The sequence below is a fragment of the Garra rufa genome, chromosome 11, assembly GCF_049309525.1.
Source record: "Garra rufa chromosome 11, GarRuf1.0, whole genome shotgun sequence".
In the NCBI taxonomy this organism is placed as follows: Eukaryota; Metazoa; Chordata; class Actinopteri; order Cypriniformes; family Cyprinidae; genus Garra; species Garra rufa.
Window position 1 is genome coordinate 24,738,736 of NC_133371.1, and position 26,607 is coordinate 24,765,342.

The 26,607-nt window shown below is 35.7% G+C and overlaps 1 protein-coding gene across 1 annotated transcript in view; it reads right to left on the reverse strand.

Moving 5' to 3' along the window:
• luzp2 (leucine zipper protein 2) overlaps nucleotides 1-26,607 on the reverse strand; it is a 157,026-nt gene that overhangs the window by 25,909 nt on the left and 104,510 nt on the right. The window contains exons 3-7 of the mRNA XM_073850651.1: nucleotides 19,942-20,012; nucleotides 16,201-16,282; nucleotides 9,548-9,610; nucleotides 5,892-5,954; nucleotides 3,957-4,019 (exon numbers count right to left, since the gene is read on the reverse strand). Coding sequence (XP_073706752.1) covers nucleotides 3,957-4,019; nucleotides 5,892-5,954; nucleotides 9,548-9,610; nucleotides 16,201-16,282; nucleotides 19,942-20,012 — 342 coding nt within the window. The remainder of the gene's footprint in view (nucleotides 1-3,956; nucleotides 4,020-5,891; nucleotides 5,955-9,547; nucleotides 9,611-16,200; nucleotides 16,283-19,941; nucleotides 20,013-26,607) is intronic.

Genomic DNA, 26,607 nt, shown 5'->3' on the forward strand with positions numbered 1-26,607 from the left:
TAAAAAGCCATTCATTTGTGAATAGCTTTTTAGAGCGAGGTGAAACCTTTAGAAACTTCTAAAGCCTTTTTGTGCAAGAAACAAAATCAATGTAAGAAACATCAGTTTAACGAAAAATAGCTCTAAGATAGTGGTTAAACATGGACATACACCAAGTTAATACACAACAAAATTTTGGAAGTGAAAATAAGATTAATATGGCTGGCGGGATAAACCAAATAAACCTTTAATATTTCATTTCGTATTACATTATAAATGTGGTTGTGACTCTATGCGAATGTTCATTGTTAATGCAGGCTGACAAATGTATAGCATTGTGGGATATATTTTTTTTAATGTGGTTTGTTTTCAATCAATATAATATTACCATAATCACAGTAAATTGTGGAACATCCTAATTGCTAGTTAAGCAGCTGCCAATTTAAAAAACTGTATTCAAAGTATAATTAAAAGAAAGAACATTGCAATCATTCTGATTGTGTCTTTTAACAAGCTGTTATGCCATTGCCGTCACATTTTAATCCATTTAATCTTTAATCTATTTGTAATTATTTTCACAGACATCTTTCAAGCACAATATAGAAGAGCCACCAAAGCAACAGATCACAAAAGCTGAATCTTAAACAAGAATGATCTATTGCCTCAGGAACCGAACTGATGGAAGATCAGGTGATGAAGGACAACTACTGTACCAAGCAAATGCTAATGCTTTATATCAATACATTTTGAATAAACAGCAGTGCCACACAATATGCAACAGTCTGTGAATAATTTGACACATACATGTGCATAATTCAAACACCTCACTCCAATACAACAAGACATGATTGTGATAAATGGCAGCACGTTGAATAAGAAAAAAAATCCATTTAATTCTGGCTAGATCTGGGGAAAATACTTTGACAAAGCAATCTTGCTCATTGTCCTTTTCTAGCTTTTTGCCGTGCTAGCCTAAGCCTCTGAATATAATTCCTTTGCTTCCCATTACCTAACAATGCCTCTTCAAACCGACTCATACTTAAAAGGCAACTCTAGATACAAACTCTGAAAAGAACTTCTTTAATCATGAGTATAAAAGGAGGAAGGATAATCTTCCTACATCGATTTCAAACAGGGGAGGCAGAAATAGATGTACAGCCCAGATAAAAACACATTAGAGTTAGGTGAGCCCAGATTGGATATTGCTCTTTGAAAAAGTTAGAGTAGGCGCCTCGACCAACAAAAATAATCATCCATATTCTTTCTTAAAAATAGACACAACGTGTTTTACAACACGTGTTAGCCTGCCTTCCCGATTAAGAAGCAATAGTTTTAAAGTGATGCACTTTGTGTGAAAACCCCAGTGTTTGTATGATGGTACCAAAGGGCAATGTGCTGGAAATATCAGCTGACATTTTCCCATCTAACACTGCAAATAAGAGAAGAAAGGTCAACCTGCATGGCAGGAAAGGTCACTGTTTTTTACATGAATCTTCACTCTCATCTCACATGAAAAGGTCAAACCATTCAATTAGAATGCACATATTACTCCTAATTTGTTTTATTTGGCCAAAAATGCAGATTATTATGTGTGATTTTTTAGAACGGTGACATTCACAATGCTTTGTTTCCGCTTTCAAAAACATTTCTGAAGTCAGTGTGGTTAAAAGCAGTTAAAGACCCCATTTAGCATGAGAGGTTGGTGGCTTTTAGACTATTTGCGGAAGCTCTAAATGCTTGTGTACTCAGAAAAGTTGATAAAACTAACTTCTAACAAGTGAATTTCACATTCTTTTTCTTCTGGCTAAAATTCCAAAGTTCCAAAATCATTTAAAGTTACAGAGTTCCAAAGTTTTTTTTCCTAATAATTAATGCAGAAAGTAGTGACAAGACATTTCTAATGTTACAAAAGATGGAAAACGCTGTTATTTTGAACTTTCTATTCATCTAAGAATCACAAAAAAAAAAAATAATAATCTACAAAAATATTAAGTAAAAATATGTTTCTTGAGCCCCAAATGAGCATATTATGATTTCTGAAGGATCATGTGATTGTGAAAACTTGAGTAATGGCTTCTGAAAATACAGCTTTGTCATTACAGAAATTGTTTTTTTATAATATATTAAATAGACAACAGTTATTTTACATTGTAACTGTAAATTGTAACAATTTTTTGCTTTAGGGGAATACAGGTCTGATATAGACCAATTAGTAGTAGACGTCACAGTTACATAACTTGTGGTGGCAGAAGAACACTGGTAACAAATGGAGGGAAATGGTTAAAATCCATGGAATAAAATAAAATAAAAAAACATAGTTGTGCCTTTAGATGTTAGTATCAGAGTGCAAAACATTTTTATAGAATATAATCAAAGATGCCATTTGAAGGTAAAGCAGATGTTTAAATGGACAGACTATGGATGAATTCTGCTATGATTACCCTACTTTTAAAGTAGAAATTTGATTTAAACAACTGGTCTACATACTATTCATCTATGCAGGTAATATGGGACATATTGTATTAGCCCTACAGTTATAGCATGAAATACTACTTAAAATAAAATTTACATAACATTTACCTGTTTTATCTCACAATTCAGACTATTTTTCTCGCAAATCCAAGTTTATATCTCCTAGTTCAGACTTTATAACTTGATTTAACTCAACAATAGCGAGTTTGTCAATTCTGAGGGGGAAAAAAGACACAAGTGCAGGATATAAACTCATGATTCTGAGCCAAGGGGAAAAGAGAGAATGACGAGTTGATTTTTTCTTATTTTTTCTTTATCTGAATTGTGAGATATAATCTCTGAATTGTGAGAAAACACCATAATTTTTAACTCAAGTTTGCTTTTTTATATTCTCCATAGACTGCTACTTGACAACTGCCACTAGGCAGAAAACGTCATCACTGTTTGCAAACACTAAATTGGTCTATTGGGTTAGTTTCTATTGGCATCCCACAGGGCTCTATTTTAGGACCGTTACTTTTTAGTCTTTATTTATTCCCACTTGGTCAATTCTTACGAAATTTATTGCAGACAACGCAAACATTTATTTTCATTGTAAACATGGTCAGAATGAGTCTCATTACTCACTAAATGTATTTCTGGGGTAAAATTATGGATGGCTAATAATTTTCTGTGCTGAAAAAGTGATAAAACTGAGGTACTGGTTATTGGTTTTGCTCATCAGCTCAGAAGGGCTGACCAAAGTCCTTTTATCATTGATAGTTCTGAGTTTCAGAGCAAATTAAGGAAACTAGGAGTGATCTTTGATTCCTCATGTCAGAGATATTGCAATTGCGCAACAAAAATTGCACCCCATGCTATCATTTTCAGCTGCATAAATGTTAATTAATATATTTGTCTTCTCTCGCCTTCTTATTGGGGTTCTTAAGCATATTTTTAGTAAGTTGCAGGCATTCAAAATTCTGCAGCTACAGTCACTACACTGGCTACCACTTAAGTATTGAGTCGATTTCAAAGTTCTCATGCTCACACATGGTCCAGCCCTGGAATATTATCCCAAATTTAACACCTTATATTCCAAATCGAAGTCTTCACTCTTCTCAGCAGGGTTTGTTGGCTGTCCCTCAAGCATGGTTATGTTTTATCTGCTCCCAGATTGTGGAATTGTATTTTGTTCTAATTTGACAAATATTTTTATATTTTAAAGTGCGTTGAGAAGCTCCTTTAAATATGCTATAGAAAATAAAGTTAGTATTACACAATATTCACAATATTAAATTCTTAGCACAATTAAACTAAAGCATCTGGTGATGTGTCCTGACTGACTGACATAGTAAACTGAATCAGAAATATCTTGTATACAGTTACAGTAACAAGACAACACACAATAGTAAGCCAAACATGACCTTCTCTGAGCTTCATAACTGTGGTTCAAGGAGGCGCTAAGGCCTCTGCACACCATGCAAGGGTACATTAATGACACGCGCTCTTTGTTTGGTTCTTACCTTAAAAATTAAATCCTTTTTGCCATACCTCAGCTCTTTCAGTTGGGCTTGGATTTTTTTGGACTGCAAAATGAAGATAAGAGAGAATGTGTGTTAGCTTATTCAAATAGTAAAATTGGTTTTAGATTGTGTAGCAGGCTTTTTGTGACCGCTCCGAAGTGTTCCTTTGTGAACGCTTGCTGGGCAAAGCTCCAATTCAAAGGAGAGGCCTTCACTGAGCAAGAAAATATAAAACTCTTCCCTTCAGTGGACTGCAGGGACCACTCGATGACGCAAACACATTAACACATCAACACCCAGGCATACACACTTGCATAATAACACTCACACCATGGTATGGTATTGTCTTGGCTTGTTGCCTGTGGATTGCTGCCACAGTTGTAAACATTTACAGACACACACGCACACACATGCACCCCTCTTACTCTATAGCTTCAGTGTCTTCAGTAATCTCCTAGTAACTGAAGCACCTCCACAAAACTAATGAGACTTCATTAATCTCTCCCCCTTAGAGAAGCAAAGTCATGTTGCCAATACACTTGCGTTTAGATGTCTACCTTGCCAATTTTCTAGCTAGGAATGAGTAGAATGTTGAGTTTGTAATATCAAGTTGGTTGCACTTGAATCTAGCTAAATGTGTGTTCAAAAATATACCATTTTGCGTCTTTTTTTAAAAATGAATTCATTTTATTTTGCAAGGATGCAATAAACTGTTTTAAAAGAGAAAATAGCCATTAACAATTTTTACACAAAAATGTACAGATAATTTACTTACCCCCTTGTCATCCAAGATGTTCATGTCTTTCTTTCTTCAGACATAAAGGAAACATTTCAGGAATTCTCTCCATATAGTGGACTTCTATGGTGCCCACGAGTTTGAACTAGACAATTTATATACTTTTTAACCTGAAATGCTCATCTTGTCTAGCTCTGCATGTACTCTGTGTTGTCAAGACAGTTGAGGTAGGTCGAAAAACTCCCATCTCATTTTCTCTTCCAACTTCAAAATCATCCTACATCACTGCAAAATTACCGACCCAATATTTACAAAGTGAATGTGCAAAGATGAAATGCCATTTACAAAAACTCTAAAACAGAGATGTAGGACGATTTTGAAGTTAGAGGAGAAAATTTGATGCAAAAACTGTATTTTGGAAGTTTAAACTCACGGGCACCATAGAAGTCCACTACATGGAGAAAAATCCTAAAAATATTTTCCTCAAAAAACATAATTTCTTTACGATTGAAGAAAGAAAGACATGAACATCTTGGATGACAAAGGGGTGAGTAAATTGTCTGTAAATTTTAGTTCTGGAAGTGAACTTCTCCTTTCATATAAGCTTTCTGAAGCAAAGTGATGTGTTTGTGTAAGAAAAATATCTATATTTAAAACTTTATAAACCGTAATCTCTAGCTTCCCCTAAGTGTCGTACGTGCTTTCATGAGAAAATATTCTCACCGGAGATTACACTACACCTAGATTACGGTTTATAAAGTTTAAAATATGGATATTTTTCTTTCACAAGTGCGTTGCTTCGCTACAGAAGGCCTTTACTAACCCACAGTCTCATCAGCCATTCACTTCCATCATACTTTAAACTCTGATTGAGTCATAAACATCTAGGTTGGTTTGAGTAAATCATGGGGGTTTTTTTCATTTCATTTTTAATTTTTAGGTGTTACTTGCTGTTTCTTTGTAATTAATTGTAAAATTTTCCAGCAATTTCTGAAGGAAAATTGTTTCTTCACCAAAGTGTAAGAGAAAACCTTTTATGGAAGTCGCATTCAAAATCAAGGTTAAAAAATCTGAGTGTTATGTGAATAGGTGTGAATATCCATAATGCTTCTGCTAAGAGCATTATTATATTTGGTCTGAATAGAAATGCTGCAGTACTTTCAACCGTGTTTGAGTGTGCAACAGTCGGTGCAACAGACCTCCTCTGCATGTATGTCACAGAGCTTGTTCCCGGACAGAAGTTTGTTCTTCAAGCTTTTATTCTGCAAGACAGGAAACGGCAATAAATAGAGATATACTGTACAGACGGCTTTGTAACATCAAGCATGAAACAAGCCCCGACGTCTTGTTTTATCTAGGTAAATACACTCAATGTAATGGTACCCCTGTCCCTGCAGACAAAAGCAATGCTTCAACTGTTTCCATTGAGCTCATTTTGACAGTTCCCTCACAAGCTTATTGAAGCTCAAGGTGACCCAGGAGTATATGCCTCATTTCTGTAATAACCCGCAGTGGATGTCTTTATGAAAATAGATGATGGTAGATTAAGAATCAATACAGAGATGATGGTGGTGCTGAGTTTAATCTAGTGCTTTTCTCCACCTCCTCTTTTTTTCTTTCTCTCTGTGTCCTTTTGCTTTTATTTTTTCTCTCATTATCTCTCTCTCTCCCTGCCTCAATTTCTCACTTCCTTTGTCTCTGTGTTGCTCTCAGATGCAAATGTACACGTTTTTAGAGCCAATGTCACCCAGTTTCAGACCCACCAGGATTTCACAGGACTTTTTGCTGATAATTGCGGACTCAAAAAATAACTGCATTTCCAGAGGCTTTTCTCTAAAATTGCGATGCTACTTGTGGTACTTTTGGCATTGTTTTGCAGTAAAAACCCAGAAACAATCATGCAGTTAATGTTAGTGACAACAGAAGTACAATTACCTGTAATTATTTTAGTGCATAATAACTGAATTTGCAGTACGCATTGAAATATCAATACAGCAATGATGCAATAGCCTGTATATTTGTGCATTCTGTACTCAAATTAAATAAACAGAATGTGTCCACAGAGTGATCTTGTTAAAGAAATAGTTCATCAAAAAAAAAAAAAAAAAAAAAAATTACCCAATGATTTACTCACCCTCAAGCCAGCTGTATATGACTTTCTTCTTTCAGACGAATACAAACAGAGTTTGCAGTATTAGACTTTCTCTAATGTATCTGCATATGACAGCTAGCAGACGCTTGAGATTACAGTTTATGAAGTTAAGAAATATAGACCTTTTGCATTGCTTCACTTCAGAAGGCCTTTTTAACCCTCAGGACCGTGTGCAGTACTTTTATGATGGATGGATGGATGGATGGATGCACTTTATTTTGCTTCAAAACCCTGACCCCCATTCACTGGCATTATAAAGCTTAGAAGAGCCAGGACATTTTTTAATATGTGACCCTAAACCACAAAACCAGTCTTAAGTACCACAGCTATATTTGTAGCAATAGCCAAAAATAATGTATTTTTGGCTATTGCTACAAATATAGCCATGCTACTTGGGTCGAAATTACCAATTATTATTTTATGCCAAAAAATCATTATGTTAAGTAAATATTATGTTCCATGAAGATATTTGGTAAATTTCCTACCGTAAATATTTCAAAACTTCATTTTTGATTAGTAATATGCATTGCTAAGAACTTCTACGCATTTAGACAACTTTAAAGGGGATTTTCTCAGTATTTTTTAAAAGTTGCAACCTCAAATTCCAGATTTTTTAAAAGTTGTATTTCAGCCAAATATGTTCTATCCTAACAAACCATACGTCAATGGAACTTATTTATTCAGCTTTCAGATAATGTATAAATCTCAATTTCAAAATATTATGACTTATGACTGATTTTGTGGTCCAGGGTCACAACTCTAATTGTATTTGTCTGAAAGAAGAAAGTCATATACACCTAGAATGGCTTGAGGGTGAGTAAATCATTTCATTTTTGGGTGAACTATCCCTTTAACAAAACCTTTTCAATACAATATTTCACAACACAACCCTTTTTACCACTCAGAAACAATCTTACAGAACCCAAACTTTTAAACATTAATGTACAGACATATACAACTTACTGACGTTAATGTTACTATCTGATGAAGCCGGAAAATGGGAAATGTCTTAGCACTTCTGTGTGATATTTGTGTGAAGATCAAGGGCACATCAAATTGCATTTTGAAGGGCACTGCAGGAACAGGACGTTTTTTATAGGGTCATTCAAAATGAACATGATTAACTGGAGAGGACACAGAGACAATATTGAATGCTGGAGTTTTATTTGTCTCAGCAGTCTTAATCGCTAAAATGAATTTTGCTACTGTGCTGTAGATTTTTTTCCCCACATGCTGTTTAAAAATGAAGTGATGTCTTTGTATAGGGTGCCTTTAAATTTGTATTTTTTTGCCAGATAAATTGTGAAAATTACACACTGTTACAAATAAAATGATTGAATTTGCATCAATTCATGTTATTGCAAAATCTCGATAGTTCACTGCATTAGTCTCACTAAGAGCAGTTTTTGTTAAATTGCATCAAATTATAGAATTCATTCATGTGGGGAACAAAAACACATTTCACTCACTTCCACCAAAGTGACGTTTGACAGAAAATTTCAAAACAACTAAAAATGGCAAAGCCATTATCTCAGCAGAACACTTGATTTTCATACCATATGTTCGTCACTTTCGTCATTAAATTAACGCTGAAAGTTCAACAGGTTCTTTTCTACTTTTACTGTAATTACAACACCTGCTGTGTAACGAGTCACAGTAGCCCACACCAACAAACTGACTGGTGAATATATAATAGCTGGTGGACCACAGAGGTGTTACATTAAAGTGACTGTGTGTGAAAGAGAAAGAATAAGATGGAAGGGACAGTTTGAGAGCGAGTGAGAGTGTCTGAGGTAATGAAGCAGAATAGCATCGCAATACGATTCAATGAGGTGGAATTGGCTGAGTTTTAAATCCACACACTTGCATTTCTACCTGTCTCTAAAGAAGAAAGAGTGCCCAAGTCTGTAAGAAAAATGGCAGCTGTCATTAAAAGTGACATGTGGCTGCCCTGTTACAGACTGCAGTGACACAAGGATCCACCCAGGCAGATAGGGCACAGTACAGTCAAGTCACTTCAAACAACAGCGACAAAAAAAAAAAAAATCTGATTCGAACAGCATAGCCTTAAAGGGACGGTTCACCTTAAAAATGAGACTTCTGTCATCATTTATTCAGAGTCGTGTTGTTCCAAACATGTATGACATTCTTTATTCTTTTTTACAATTAAAGCCTATGGTGTCCAAAGTTGCTGTCATATATTTATAGGTGAAGTATCACTTTAAATCTTTGCCTTTTGTTTGCATTCCCTATTTAGTAAAACTGTAAAGCTAAACTGAGTGATAAGCAAAATCACTAAGTGATATAACCTGTACTTTAACAAATTAAATAGTTATTATGCTGTCATCATCTATTACATGACTTCAGTTAAACTAAGGGACACGGTTTCCATTTTATGTTCAATTAAAAGCCATTCCACTGTAGACTTTACCTTGAATCGCACTGCACATCGCAGTAGTCAGAACATAAATCTCTACTGAGAAAAAATATCATGGCATTTTTATATTTTCTCCATTAATTTACAGCCAGCAGTTGGCAAAAAGAAACTGTCATGGCTGGTGATTGTTCTCTTCTTTGATGAGAACAATCACCAGCCATGACAGTTTCTTTTATTATTATCTTTTATTATTGCATGTCTCCAAAGTTAATAGATTAATAATATTCTTACTTCTTTAAAATAAATAAATAAATAAATAAAAATACCTCTTGCTGAAGGTCTTTGATGATTTTGGTCTTCTTTTCCATCTCCATCTTTAAGAACTTTATCTGCATGGGAGTGAGGAAACATTTGCATATTAAAGTCCAGTGGCATTTTGTAAATTGTCCATAATTTTTTTAATTGATTTAGGGAAGATTGACATATGCTGTTAAATATACTGTACCAGAAATGTGGGTTGGCACAGTACTGTAAAAACAGTAATATTTGTGAAATATTATAACAAATTAAAATAACTGCCTTCTATAAAAGCCCTTTCTGCTACTGAAAAAAAATAGTAAAAAAAAAAAGCATCATTGCGACTTTTGCGAGTTCATATCTTGCAATTCTGACTTTTTTCATGCAATTGCGATGCCGTATCTCACAATTCTGACTTTTTTTCTCGCCATTCAGACTATTCTCTCGCAAATGCCAGTTTGTATCTCGCAATTCATATCTTGCAATTCTGAGAAAAAAAAAGTCAGAATTGCGAGACACATTTCTGACTTTTTTTTCTCAGCGAGATTATACCATGTAATTCTTAACTTTTTAAAAACTTTTTTTATTTGTTTCAGAATTGGGACTTTGTTTCTCACAATTTTGACTTTTTTCTCACAAATTGCAATTCTGACTTTTTTCATGCAATTGTGAATTTGTATTTCACAATTCTGACTTTTTTTCTCACAATTGCGAGTCATGATGGAATTCTGACTTTTTTACTTTTTCTTGCAATTGTGAGTTTTTATCTCGCAATCCTGACCTTTTTTTTTTTTTTACTTTTTTCTCCCAATTGTGAGTATGTATCTCTCAAGTTTACTGTATATCACACAATTCTGACATTTTCAGGCAAATGCAAGTTTGAATCTCACAATTCTGACTTTTTTTCATGTAATTTCGAGTTTGTACAGTATCTCGCAATTCTGACTTTTTGGCCCGGTTTCACAGACAGGGCTTAGGCTAAGCCAGGATTAGGCCATAGTTCAATTAGGACAATTAAGTAATTTTTATAAACATGCTTACAAAAAAACATTACTGGTGTGCATCTTGAAACAAAACAAAGGCACTGGTATATTTTAAGATCAAACAGTGCAATTTTATTTCAGTTGAAACAACTCAGACTTACATTTTAGTCTAGAACTAGGCTTAAACCTTGTCTGTGAAACCGGGGGTTTATCTCAGAAATGCGAGTTCGTATCTTGCAATTGACATTTTTCATGCAATTGCGAGTTTGTATCTCACAATTCTGACTTTTTTCTTGCAACTGCAAGTTTGTAGCTCGCAATTCTGACTTTTTTTGTCACAAATGTGAGTTTGTATATCGCAATTCTGACTTTTTTCCGAAGACTTGTGAGAATTGTGTTTGTATCTTGCAATACATCTTTATAACTCACAATTGCGAGTTTATATCACGCAGTTCAGATTTTCTTCTTCAATTCCAACCTTTTTTCTTGCAAATGCCAGTTTGTATAGTGCAATCCTGACTTTTTTTTCGCAATTGCAAGTTTATATCTCACAATTCTGACTTTTTTCTCAGAATTGCGAGTTATAAAGCACATTTCTGAAGGGGAAAAAAGACTTGTGAGAATTGCTTATATCTCACAATTCATAATTATGAATAATGAAAAATTCTGACGAAATTCTGACTTTTTTACTTTTTCTTGCAATTGCGAGTTTATATCTCACAATTCTGAGAAAAAAGTCAAAATTGTGAAATATAAACTCGCAATTGCGAGTTATAAAGCCCAATTTTGAGGGGAAAAAAGACTTGTGAGAATTGTTTATATCCCGCAATTCACAATTATGAATTATGACGAAATTCTGACTTTTTTACTTTTTCTTGCAATTGCGAGTTTGTATCTCGTAATTCTGACTTTATTCTTGCAATTGCGAGTTTATATCTCACAATTCTGAGAAAAAAGTCAGAATTGTGAAATATAAACTGGCAATTGCAAAATTCATAATTGCGAGTTTATATCTCAGAATTCTGATATTTAAAAAGTAGCAATTACCTTTTATTTATTTTTTTTATTCAGTGGCAGAAACAGGCTTTCATAGTCTTTAGTGTCACAGCATCCATTACCCTACTTAATATTTGTGTGGGAACTGAAAGTTTTTTCCAGGATTCTTTGATGAACAGAAAATTCAAAGGAACAAAAGAATCAATTTATTGTGCCTTTGCTCAATAAAAGTACAAAAAAAGAGAAAAAAACTTGCTGACTCCAAACGTTTGCACAGTAATGTACAGTATGTACAGAAATATAACTGCACAGGTCTCTTTTATTTTACTACATTATTCTAAACTGTATATACTTTTTATCCATTGTATTTATTATTTATTTGCAGGCTTGATGTGTGGGTTTACAGATTGAAATAATAAAGAATGAACTTGAATAAAATAGGTAGATCAGATCTTACTGTACATTAGCTGTGTATGACTGCAATGTAAATTCAAATCTCAGTCATGTTTACCCCTGGTGAACTGAACTCAAATAAAAAGGGAACTATATAAAAAATACTTTAGCACGAGTCTATATGGAATACAAATGTGAAAGCGAAGGTTTCCCAAAACAATCCAGAGTGTGGTACAAACAAAAAAAAGAATCAGAAGTGTTTACAGCCCTGAGGGTGAACCGCAACTCCAATCAAATAGAACGTTCCACTATTGCTCCTTATTCCTTATTCACCCAGCTCTGCCTGAATGTCAAACTACCTCGACTCTCAGTCTCTCTCTCCTGCCTCTAGCCATGGCAGACATTGTGGAAAAATAACAACACATCTAAATACTGAGGTCGAGCAGCTGTATGCCGGTTCCAGACAATACAGCAGCAGTGTACCTGCGGGTGTATTCATTCTGATTAGCACTTTAATTGAATTCAGTCCATAAGTTCAGCATCTGAATGCATAGATATTTTTTGCAATCTTGGTTTTTTGGATTACAATAGAACGCTATCTTGCTCATCATTTCCTGGTTTCACACAGCTTTGTTTGCAAACTGTATGCAATCTGAGTATAAATTAAGGGAATGTATTGACTAAACATGTTTTTGCTTAGGCCTGCTACTTACTTCCATTGTATTTTTATTTTTCTGATTATGTTTTAATTTTGGGGTGAATTATGCCTTGAACAAGCTATTTATCAGATATGTTAAAGACTGTTTGAATATTTTTATCCATATAATAAAAGTCAGTGGGGTACAAAACACCACTGAACCCTATTGTCACTTTTGTGACATGAACCATCTTATCATTGACTTTCTTCTGCGAAACATTAAAGAATAAATTATTAAATCATTCTAAGAAGAACTTTTCCTTTAAGTATCTAAAACTGACTAGTTCAGGAGTTTTAAACATGCAGTTTTAATATGGACTTTATTCCTCTTACCATAACAGTTTGGTCACAGGATAATGCTAACGGCTCAGCATAATAGCTACATAATATAAAGGTTGTCATAAAAAGACACTTTCAGGCAAACAAAAGGTCACAGCTCGTTGGGCCGTTTCAACGGCACTGTAAAATGTTAACATTCTCCGGACTGAGCGGCCACATTGTTGCAGCGTGTGAATATATCTGGGGTTGTGAATCGGCTTTGCTATCTGTAATTGGTGTCAATTGGTGGTGAACTGTTCGCAGAATGGAAAGAATGGCCAGAGCTGGTGAAATGCTAATTCTCAGTGATTCATTCTCATTCTGAACACGAGCCCCTGTGCCTCTATCCCCCGCAGTACTGCGCGCAGCCACACACAGAGATGAAACAAGAAAAGTTGCACGCAGATAATTGTGTATCTCCTCCAGAGTCAGCAAGGTGCTTCCTACAGTTTTCTATAATTACTGTAACATAACTCTTCCAGACCTAAAGGTAAATGCCTAAAATAGAAGAGACTTTCTCTGGCCGCTCCATGTCATCGCATTGGCTTTAATGAGGATTTCAGTGTTCTCCTGGTAATTAGTTTAGACAGGGGTACGTAAAGAGGTGACACAGCAGAAGGAATAAAACATTCAAAATGGAGAAGTCATGATATTTAGTCCAAACATGCTTTAGGCTGAATAGTGAATCCGCATTCAGAAAGGCATGTAAAGGGGGTGACTGAGGTTGGCGAATGATTTGCAGATTCTGAGCAACACTGACAAACATCCATTCTTGTAAAATGTGTGGTACTGCTGCTCCGTAGTATAGAGAGTTTGCACTTACGTCACAATTTGGACAGTTACCCGGATGCATGGCCATATTGGCGATACTCGGATGAACAGCATTCCTATATATTGGTCTTGTCAAGATTTGTTAGTGTCCCCTTTATAATAAATGTATACTTTGTACTTCTACAAGTAAAAAATAATATTTTTTAAGCAGTCATGAGATTAGAAATCCAATTTGCCTTGATCTTTTAACATGAAAGAGGTTTTTGTACCATTAGAACGCCCTGCAAGTTTAATCGCTTAAAACATCCTCCTCATTATAGACAAAGCATTTGTTTAATCAAGCTCCAAAAACAACTCGTTTGGATCTGAGGTGGTATGTGAGGTCACAAGGGCACAAACATTTGCATAAACACTGCTTACAGAGCAAGACATCGTTGAATAGTCATTATCTCACCATAGGCTCCACCCACTGACGTTAATTTGCTTAAAGGCTGAAGCCCCATTCACACCACCAGCGACACACAATAATAAAGCAACATGATCCCATTTTCTTTTTCAGTGGAGAGCTGGCAAAAATCTGTGACATGAACAACAGTGACAGTTGGCGACAGAATGTAGGTGTGACGCGAGTCACACGACAGCCAAAACAATTAAAGACTGTTTGCTTTGAGGCATTTGGTTTAAACAGCACGTTCGATCCCAGCATCAGAAACAAGTGGATGGTCTATTTTAAATGCCATCCTGGATCGTATTAGAGGATTATACATTTGTTTTGTAAACAAGGAACTTTGTAATGGAGAGTTTGCAAAGAAATATTTGTTGAAAGATAAAGCTGTTGGATCTGACTGCAGCTGCATTGCAAACTGTAAGTAAATTATTTCATATGATTTTACATGGATAATGTCTTCTAAAGAATTCTTAACATGCAGTCGTGAGGGGGTATTGGTACTGTTTCCTATGCAATGATATTAGCCAATCATAACAGTGGCCGATACTTTTAAAGGGAACCCCGGCTATTAAGACTTGTATAGCTTAATATAATGTAAATTATGTCTCTTACTAAAATATGTAGTAGAAAACTCATGAAAGACTTACATTATTTATACATATTTTGGACTATACAAAGCGCAGTAACTACACATTTGGTCAAAACTGAGTTAAGGCTTAAAATGGAATTTGTGACAACTGTTTTGTCTTGTGGCAAAGTCTCCTGGTGTAATTTTGTCCCGTTTTAGAGAAACAAGAGTGTCAACATGTTTGACAAGCTGTTGTAAAAAACAAAGGCATTAAAGGCATTTTTCTCAGTTTCAGTGTTGGCGTAGTTACTGCACTTTGCCTTTGGAGGGCAGTATAAAGTGCGCCATTATTTTCATGATGTGAAAAGGTTGCATTCGGTGAGCTACTGTCAGTACCTGTTGTTATTTTTACCACAACACAACTTGGAATACACACATCCTGGCAGGATGTAAACATGTCGACGCTAGTCATGACTTCGCAGCCTCTGAAGGAGTTTCTCAGAGTGGATTACACTCAATATACGGGGACGTTTAGACTCCTTGTGGGGAAAACCAATGGTCAAGCATTTGGTTTAAGCATATGCTTATATCCATTGCCACCTATAAGCTCTTTCAGTAGCTGTGGTCATCGTATTAGTTTTTATTTTTTTCGAGTTGTGTTGTGGTAAAAATAGGTAAGAGGTAGCGCCAGTAGCTCATCGAGTGCAATCATTTCACTTCATAAATATGTGTAAAACCATTTGAAATTGTTACATGAGTTTTCTACTTCATATTTTAGTAAGAGACATAATTTGCGCTATTTTAAGCCATACAGGTCTTAATACTTAGGGTTCCCAAAGGACCTGCCCCTTAAAAACTGATCATTTTTAGATAGTCAGAATGAAGGTTGAAAATTATTTCTTTTACATATATATACATATTTTTATTTTTTTTATTTTTTGTGCAAAAAAAAAAAACTTTACTAACGCTATAAGTGAACACCAAGGAATATATTAAAATAGTTAAAAAAAAAAAAAATCCATGCCATGACCCCTTTGGTGAACTTTTATGCACAATTTGTAATGTTTTATAATAGGTTAGAGAAGCTTCCTTTTCTTTCAAGATTTCAAGCCATCAAAAGTGTCCCAACACTCGCTTTTTCAATAGCAGTGACAGTTCCAAAAAAAAATCCACAAAAGGTTTTTTTATTGTGGAAAAAGATTCTTTACATTTTTAAAAGGTCTTTTTAAGAACTGTTTGCTGAAAGGTTCTTTGGGGAAGCTAAACGGATCTTCTATGGCATCATTTTTAAAACCCCCTATTGAACCTTTATTTTTAAAAGTGTAACCGAAGAATCACCCATGGACAAATTAAACCAATGATTTTGTGAGTAAACAAGTGAGTGGCAAAACGCTATGGGCCATTATCATTAGTATTCTGACGCAACCCCCAAAGGCCATGTTTATGCGGTTAGTAGTTTGAGTGGACTGTATTTATACAGTTTAACACATCAGTCTAAAGGGTCTCACAGTGGCCTGCTGTTTCTCTGCACGTTCAGCTGCATCATCCAGTTGTTTCTGCAGAGCTGCCTGGAGTGACTTCATCTCATCCCTGTGAATGAGAGAGTGAGAGACAGAGAAAAACAAATGGAAAACAGTGAATAAAAGCGCACAGGGGAATAGTGATCACAATGGCCACTCCAAGGGCTTACTTTTATCTTACATGTCTGATATACACATTCTGGAACACATATAATGCAGTTTCTGAACATGAGGCAACCAAATATTCACCAACCAAAGCTGATTACAATTAATAAAGACCCATAACAAATATGTAAATTAACAGACCCTATAATATTATGCAGGGTTTGCCCACACACCGTACCCTCGCTATTGTTTTATTCTTTTAGAACTGTTTAGACAGTTTTCATATTCCGTCATTCAAACATTCTTGAAAGAAACCGACTAATTAAATAAATAACTGGAGATAAATAAGCAAGGATGAGGGGGCAAGCTTGTTATTAACCAACTTTTTGTCCCTATGGTGAAAACTCACCAAACTTTGCATGCATGCGGGGTCCTGGCTAATTGCATTCTCTGTAATTTTAGGATGGATGGGATGTATGGTTGCCTAGCAACTAGTGGATAAATTTGCAATATTCATAACATCAGCCCCACTACACTGTTTGAGCTCAAGACTTAATATTTCACACGAGAGTCACTATCCTTATAGAAAACTAATTTGCCTCAAGGACCACCAAGTTCCACAATTAAGATATTTTTCAGTGTTTGACATTTCAAGCAAAACCAGAGGCTAAATCCATCTTGAGAACTGATTATCCAGTTAATCAAATAATATTTTTGACATGCCATCTTTGGAAATGGCTTTCATATGTTTACAAAATTTAAACAGATCTAGAAATCAAAATGTAAGACTGTCACAAAAGGCCATTGAGGGTGCAGAGCAGCCACAAGGGATGTACTCATGAACACTTTTTGAATCACAAAATGACAAAAAGGACATCAAAACAGATTTAACAGACACAGACATGAAGGTCAGACGCTGGCGAGCCCACATCAAGAGTACCATTTGGGTCAAGGCCTTTTCTCTTTCATCTACTTTATGATGTCTTTTTATGCCCACTGGATTCTATTAATTACTGCTTGCAGCCTCATTTTAAAGTTTATTTTTAGTTTAATGAGACATAAGAGCCATACTTAATATTGCTTTCTAAAGGACTCCTTTATATCAGCATGTGAATTATAAAAGAAATATTTTGATATAAAGTGGGGCTCAAACTTCTAAGACTACCAGTGAAAAATGCTTTTATTTTGCATTTAATCTAATACAATTATTTATTTATTTTTATTACATGATTATGACAACAATTTTAATGAAAAGCACGATTTAAAAAATAAACAGAATTCCAGATTTTTTTCTGTATTTAAACCAGTTTGCTAGAAATAGTGAAGAATCTGTATATATTCAACCCAGGCCCATGGCACAATTTCAGGCAAAATTATATTATTTTGTTTCTTGCATATTTTGCAGCAAACATCTTGCAATGTTTTATTATGCTGGTTGTTGTAAGTATTGCACCAGTTCGAAATTAAAATGTCTGAAAAATGGCTCCTAAAAAAATTGAAAATAACATACCACATGCACTAACCCCTACACTAAACCTAACAAATAACATTAACAAAAGCAAACATGAGATAAAAGCTATTTGTTAAAGCAAGAATGCCAATTTTAGCTTTCTTCTACGATTCTTTGAGTTTGTTCATTGAGTGCCGTGATGTGTTTCATAGGATTTATACACAAATTTGCAAGCGCTGTGCTGTACCGGGCGAGCTACTGAGTTTACTATATTCAAAAAGCCATACATATAGAGCTGGTTATGGCATGCAAATGTCAAAATGTCTTACATCTGCAAATCATGCACTATGGTAAAAACTTTTGAGGTCATAATAAGTATTTTGCAAGGAACTGCTGGAAAATAAGTCTTTCTTTGTTAATAACCTGCCCCTGTATTTGCAATTTGTGTGAAAACATCATTTTACTGTTCATTTCAACCTAATCTCATGACGAAAATGTACCAAAAACAGCTGAATGTATATTTTCTACGTTTTATGTGACATTGGCAATTGCAAGCATGTTGTTTTAGCTTGTTTTTTAATTTGTCATCTTTCAGCTCTTTCATTGTGAGTCATGTTTTTGCACAGGATTTGTACCCAAGGATTCTACATCCTAAATCCTATTCCATGCTATTTTCCATCCAGAAAGTGAAACATATGGAGCTGTAATCATAACTGTGTATGAAAACGGCAGTGATATGTACTTATTGGTATGCATTTAGCATCTTGTGAAAAAGTTCCCAGAGGTATGTTTTCATCATGAAATCAGGTAGGTTCATTTTAGCTAGACACTGCAGTTTATTGTATGTTTAGGCATGTTTTTCCATTAAGCTTAGATTGGAAATATTTCTTATTCTTTCAAAATCCTAAAACGTTGCTTATCTGCAAGTTCATATTAGATTTTGAATCCTAGATTTTCAGTGTGGTCTCAGATTTTTGAACCGCAATCTAAGCCTCAGAAAGAAAAAAAAAAAAAAAACATCACTGAGTGCCGACTTGCAGATGAAATACAGCATCCATTGTCATTCTCCTGACTTGTGTAATCACAAATGTCCATGGGATGGTCTGCGTATTTCTTTTTCCACCAGGTGCTTATATTGTCATTTTAATCAAGAGAGTGAAGGTCAGAAACTTCAGCACATCTGCCCTGAATTTCAATATCTGTCTGCTGTTGATTGGGGTTAAAAATAGAAGCCATTACGCACACCTGACACTGGGGGAAATTGAATTCTGTCACTAACTCTCCGCAGCCAACATGGTTGAACCTTGATGGATCCAGTCTGTTGCCATGATGCCACCACGAGTGTTCTGGAGCGCTCTGTAGTTTTCTATCACTGGAAACCCATGACAATTTAATCTGATTTAAAACGAGACGGTCATAAAAGCTGCATTAAAGAACCCTGTTGCTCTTGAAACTGGGAAATAACAGTCGCAGAGAGAGCCTTAGATGTATACGACAAATGGCAGAGCATCTGTCTACAGCCGTACGCATGTAAACAGTTGCTAACAGTCTCTAATTACTGATGTTGGTGTGTGAGAATGAGTAATTCATTAAAGAGTCTCTCAGAGCACTGTTTCCTTCACAGTTCATTTCATCTAAAGTTGACTAAGATGGTTGAGATGGGCTGAGATGCTTGTCTTCAAACTTTTAAAAATTAAAATGAATACACACCACCATTTACACCACCATTCAAAACTTTAGGGTTAGTATGATTTTTTTAAGTGGAAACTCCTAGGAGAACTCTTTGTGGTAAGATAAAATGTTTTGTGAATACGGCCCCTAAAGACTGGGAAAATGGCTGTAAAAATGTAATAATATTTGTGGTAATGTTGTGGTAATGTACATGGCAATGCAAATTTGCATATTATAAATACTTATATTCTCTTTTGGTTTTGCATTCATACTGTTTGGTTCAGTTCTTTAATAATAATAAAAAAAAAATGTCTAAATATGCCTACTTTAGTTTGCTGGTAATACTTCTAAATCTCAATCTTAGAGTTGCAGCTTTATAAGTAAGTCATTCGTATTATGGCTCAGATCAATGGCTGAGAGTTAATGACATGGTGGGAGTTGCTTCGGGAGGAGCTGTGGAAAGAGAACTTAAAAATTGTCCAGTGGAGAAAAAAATGATTTACCTTTGCTTGTGACTGAGCTCCAGGATCCTCTGAACATCCTTCTTGGGCACAGCATCATCATTCTTAAGAGACTGTAAAAAAAAAAAAAAAAAAAAAAAAAAAAACGAATGGTTACGATTTGTGCTTTATAATATTGTTTATTTGTGACCCTGGACCACAAAACCAGTCTTAAGTCGCTGGGTTATATTTGTAGCAATAGCCAAAAATACATTGCATGGGTTAAAATTTTAGATTTTTTTTTTATGCCAAAAATCATTAGGAAATTAAGTAAAGATCATGTTCCATGAGGATTTTTTGTAAAATCCCTACTGTAAATATATGTAATTTTAGTTTTGTAAAATGCATTGTTAAGAACCTAATTTGGACAACTTTAAAGGTGATTTTCTCAGTATTTAGATTTTTTTGCACCCTCAGGTTCCTGATTTTCAAATAGATGTATCTCGGTCAAATATTGTCCTATCCTAACAAACTATACATCGATAGAAAGCTTATTTAATGAGCTTTCAAATGATATATAAATCTTCAGTTTTGTCAAATTTAACCTTATGACTGGTTTTGTGGTCCAGGGTCACATTTGTGTTTGAGTGGCAACATGGCAAATGAAGCTGACACTGTCAGATCTGTTCATCTGTAAAGATATGACCAACTTCTATAGTGCTGATTTTTACAGTAAGCCCGAAAAGACCAGTAAAGTCTTGAGAATAGTGCTTTGGAGGGGCAGTTCCAAAGCATCTGTTTCCCTCCTTAGAGGAACATCAGCGAGATCAGAGAGAGGAAATCTGACTAATTCTCATTATAGCCTCATTTCCATTTTCTTCAATCAGCATAAACCATGAATAATATAATGCAAAACCTTGAAAGAAAAAGATATTAAACCTTTCTTACTCTAATTTCTAGAAGTGTACATCGAAGAATTCTGATGTTTATGCGGATTGCTTTTTTTTCGCTAAAATAAAAGTTCCCAACATAGACTCCTTAAAATACACATCGTTATGTTATTTAGGTGACATTTCCATGCCCCTAAACATGACGTGGGACAAAACAAAACGTGATTGCTTGTTTAACCTGTCAGTCATGTGGTCCTTTGGGTGGTTCTTGGCTATTCAAAGTGACCAAGGTTCCCAGACCTTCTGACGTCAGTCTGAAGGTCTGACTATGTGAGACTCCATGTTAACTAATTCTCATTAATTCGCAACTACAGTAGTCAACATCTGAAGTGGATCAAAAAAGTTCATCAAAGTTGTTCTAAGACAAGGACGGGTATTGTTTTGGTTTTAGGTCAACTTTGGAGAAAGGTTTTGATCAACTTCAAATGTTGACTACTGTGTTTTGTGACATATTTGATGTGAAATGTCCACTGAGTGATGCTAAAAAGTGTTTGTTTTTTCCCTTGAAAAAGATGAACGTACATATAGTAGTTTTGGTTTTGTATGTGTCACTGCAGTTCTGACTTGAAATGTGGCACTATAAGACTAACAATCTGTGATGTTTTAAAATACCGTACCATTTTCATGTGATATAAAAACGCAATTACAAGCATGCTATTTTAGCTTGTTTTTCAATCTCTTATCTTTCAGCTCTTTCATTGTCTCATTTCAGAGTCATGTTTTTGACTGTATTCATACCCAAGATTTTTACATCCTAAAGTCTGATTCTGTGCCGGCTGAAGTACCGAGCAAGCTTGTTAAGTCTGGAAAGTGAAACATATAGCGAATCATAAGTGTGTATGAAAACGATTACACATGCTCACTGTTTTACCACCTCTAGTGTTCATTTCTGTTGGAAACTGCAGTGATATGTACTTATTGGTACGTATTTCGCATCTTGCGAGAAAAAAAAAAAACAGAGGTACGTTTTCGTCATGAGACCATGTACTTGCAAAGTTACTTATAGTCAGTAGAATGTCTGTTGGAGGACAGTTAAAATAAAGGCTTACCCTATGTTTAACCCCTGGGTTATTATCATTTTTAGACCTGCTTTTAAAGGTGCAGTATGTAATACTGACTCCTCCTTAGATTCAACTTTCACATGGGTTGCCAGACTGAGGACACACAACAGCAGGGGTGTCCAAACTCGGTCCTGGAGGGCCACTGTCCTGCAGAGTTTAGCTCCATCTTGTCTCAATACACCTGCCTGGAAGTATGCTAACAAGATCTTCTGGTCTGTTTCAGGTGTGTTTTATTTGGACTGGAGCTAAAGTCTACAGGACTGTGTCCCTCCAGATGCAGAATTGGACACCCCTGCACAACAGGAATGAGCATGACTGACCACAACAGGCGACGAGTCTTACATAGTAAGCTGATGAGTCGATTTATCTGCGTTTTAATATCCATCTGAGTCATAGGGCTTTTTAGATCTCTGGCCAAGTTCAATTGCTGGCTTCCATGGCTGCAATACGCTGTGTTTTTTCACCAACTGGCAACCCAGGTGTCAAACTACTATTGGGTAAACTAGACCAAAACGTACCTCTGGGAACTTTTTTGCAAGACGCAAAATACGTACCAATAAGTACATATCACTACAGTTTCCAACAGAAATGAACACTAGAGGCACTAAAACAGCGAGCACTTGTAATCATTTTCATACACAGTTATAATTACAGCTCTGTATTTTTTACTTACTGAATGTAACAAGCTTGCTCGGTAGCTCAGCCAGCACAGAATTAGACTTAGGATACGGATTCCTTGGGTACGAATCCCATCAGAAACATAACTCACGATGAAAGACCTAAAAGATTTGCTTTCGTTCATACTATCTGGTAGGTTTAGGGGTAGTGCAGATGGTTCGTAATGTTAAAACGTCACAGAGCATTAGACTTATAGTGCCACTCAATGGACATTTCAAGAACTGTGGTGACACGTACAAAACCAACGTCACATAAAACATACCATATGCACGTTCATCTGTTCCAGGGAAAAAACAAACACTCTTTTAGTGCCACCCAGTGGACATTTCACATCTGAAGTCACATCAGAGTCTGAAGCGGCAAGACGAATGGTAATCCAAAATGGGCGAGAGATCCAGGGCAGGCAGAGAAACAGACAGGATGAGAAAAACCAGGTAGGGATTCAAGACATGAATAATTTAGACAAGACTTGACTAAGACTCAGGAAATGGCTCCATAAAGTTGCTAGCACTAAGAGAATGCTAAACGCAATGCAATACTCAGCAATCTGAAAGAGGAAGTCCAACGCTTATATAGTGTATTTGATTAGTTGCAGCTGTGTGTGTAATCAGTGCAATGGATAATGGGAAATGTAGTTTAGGGTGACATAAAACAGTCTGTGCAGTGTGAGAGTCAATATAATGACGGAAAGCCATGGACCGGATTCGTGACAGTCGCATTGCTTTGTTTTGTTTTTTGTTGGAGAAAGAAGTATGTGAACTTTTCTATTTCCTAAGGCCCTGATCAGGTTGACCTTTTTTCGGGTTTATGGTTTTTTAATGCTCTGGGTAGCCTGCGACAGCCTCAACAAGTTTCTTCTCCATCATTGCTGTCTCCGGATGTTCTAAGCAACTGTAAACTTCCGTCACCACAACAGCCCACCTCTCCATTTATTTGATTGGATTTTTTTTTTTTTTTTTTTTTTACTTCAGGTGCTCAGAGCACTCCTACAAAAACGAAAAACGTGAGGTGCAGCAGGCAGCTAAAACAGGGGCTGGGGTCACATAAACACTGTGCAAAACAATTAAAAAAGGTGCCTCTTACTGTAAGAAACATGTTCTGTCTGATCAGGGCCTAACTACCTGCAAAATATGCTTTTTTTATGCTTCAGTACAGTCTAAAAATTACATACAGTATCTTTAACCCCAGGTTTAGCAGATATTATCTAAGGCTTCTGGAAACATAATTACATTGCAGAATTGTAGCTATGTAGCAGCACATAAAACAACAACACTTCACTTGACTTCAGGACACTTTCAGATGTGACACGTATTGGCCATTACTGCTGCTTTGTCGCTTCCACGCTCAGACTCCTCTGTGTTTCCAGTGAATAACAGCAGCAAAGCTTTGTCAAGGGAAGGCCATCTGTGCAGCTGTTGAGTTGTATTGAGATTGGCATTGCAGTGTCTATTCAGGCCAAGCTGGCAGGAATGTGCCGGCACAAACCCACAAACCCCTGCCAAGACTACGGGCTCCATCAGGCGAAGTTTAATGATGATGAGCAGCACTCTGGGGAGATCTCATTATAAAAATAAACAGTATGGACAGTAAATCTGCTTTACAAAAAGGTTAATCGGTCACATATACATAATTGATCATGCTAAAAAGGTCATAGTTGATCATGCTTTTACAACAAAGCCACTGGGGATTTCAGACTTGAACTCCAGGGATCTAGCAGCTCGGCGCAGGGCCAGTGCATCTCCGGCTGTGGTCCAGCAGTCAGGCCCCTGAGGTTCTTCTACTCTTGCATATCCAACTAGAGCCGGCACAAAACATCCTAACAGAACCATTAAACTTATTTGTTCATTACTATGCATTCTCATGTAGGAGAGAAATCACTGAGTGACCCACTGAATTTCAATGAAGAAACACAACTGCATCAAAATCACGATGACCCATTTTAGTGATAGATATATTTCTAAAAAACAAAAAAACAAAAAACAGTTTCTGTCAGTTTTATTTACACCTTTATTGTCCTTATCCATTAACGCTCCAAGCACTTCAGCAGAACAATAAATCGCTCTGTGAATTAGATTGAATGCATTTGGAGCGTATGGTTTTTCTCAGACACCAGTGCCTGGTTGACTGCCATTGTACAAGGCAATCAAGTATTTGATTGACTGGCTCAGATGCCTGGAATAATGCATTCTCTTTGTGGCTAATCTGTTTCCTTATGTGCCAGCGCCGCTTTACAGGTCCAGTTGCCAGGTTTACTAATGCACTTTTGTTTTTTATGGTTGCTTGGCTAATTATTGGTTGTACCATTATTTTACTGTGTTTTAAATATTACTGTGTGTTTGGTATATTGGTTTAGTGATTTCTTATCTTCACAGTATAAAATCCAACAGATAACTGTACTCATAAGGATTTTAGAGTTCGCTCACGCAATACCATGTAATAGAGTACTTTAATTTGCAACTGTTAGTTCAGCCAGCGAGTTTATACAGCTACTTGAGTAACAAACATTGCAAAGTACATGAAAAAAGCCTTATTTGTAGGCTGTGAATATTAGTAATATGCATTGCTAAGAACTTCATTTAGACAACTTTAAAGGCAATTTTATCAATATTTAGATTTTTTGCACCCTCAGATTCCAGATTTTCAAATAGTTGTATTTCAGCCAAATATTGTCCTATCCTAACAAACATACATCAATGGAAAGCCTTATTCAGCTTAATTTCCAAAACTTTCCCCTTATGACTGGTTTTGTGGTCCAGTGTCACATACAAGTGATTTTCCTTCTTTGGCAGAACATGAAAGAATAGGGGTACCTCATTGAAGAATGTTGGTAACCAAATAGTTACCAAACTTCTATTGCATTGATAAAAACATTGAGACACAAGAAATATCTTCTTTTATGTTCTACAGAAAAAAAGAAAGTCATACGTTTGCAATGACAAAAGGGTGATTAAATGATAACAAGCTTTTTATTTTTAGGTGAACTATTCCTTCACAATTGAGGCTGAGATCAATATTTTTGAGACAGAAATACTACAAATAAATATTTTAATATTATTGTAGTCTTGTTAAGGTTTTGTAAATTCCAGCATATATTTCAGCAATAAATTCTACAATTATACTTAATTCTACAATTATAATTATATTTTTGGTATGTGGTTTGTTAATAAAGATGACGTCTATTTGAAAATTTGCTTCAGCGTTTTCAGAAATGTGAGCTCCAGGAAGTCAGCGGCCATTCAGCGCTCATGAACCTCTGAGAGCAGCCTTACCTCAGCCAGATCTTCTGAAATTTGCAACTGGCTCTGATGTCTTTATCGTGGTCGCACTAATCTATTATTTGTTCCATAGTGATTTTTATTTATTTATGTATCATTTTTTGCAGGGTTTCTGAAAATTGAGGCTGAGATCAATATTTCTGAGACATAAAAACTACAAAGGATCGTCATAAAATCACATTAGACCAACAATTGTTTCTCACATATAGCCAAAATGATTTATTGATAGATAAATAAATGGATAAATAAATATTTTAACATTATTATAGCCTTGTTAAGGTTTTCAGCATACATTTCAGCAAAAACTTCTACAATTATACTTAATTCTACAATTATAATTATATTTCTGGTCCTCGAATCTGATTGGCTGATAAGAGTGCAATATTCTAGTGATAACAGCACTCCAATCGTTTCAACGTTACAGTATTTCTCACAGCGAGTGTCATGGCGGACACCCACATCCACTTTAATTGTATAATTTTTATTTGTTTTGGTGTCACAGAATGCAGTTTCAAGAATTTTTTTAGACAAGAATGTACTTGTTTTAGACTTCAAATATGAGGTTTGTTAATAAAGATAACGTCTATTTGAAAAATTGCTTCAACATTTTTGGAGATGGGAGCTCTAGGGCGTCATTCAGCACTCATGAACCCTCAGAGAGCAGCCTTACCTCGGCCAGATCTTCTGGAATTTTCCGCTGGCTCTGATGTCTCTAAAATGTTTAAACATAAGATATAATTTGTTTTGAGTAAATCTAACGGGCAG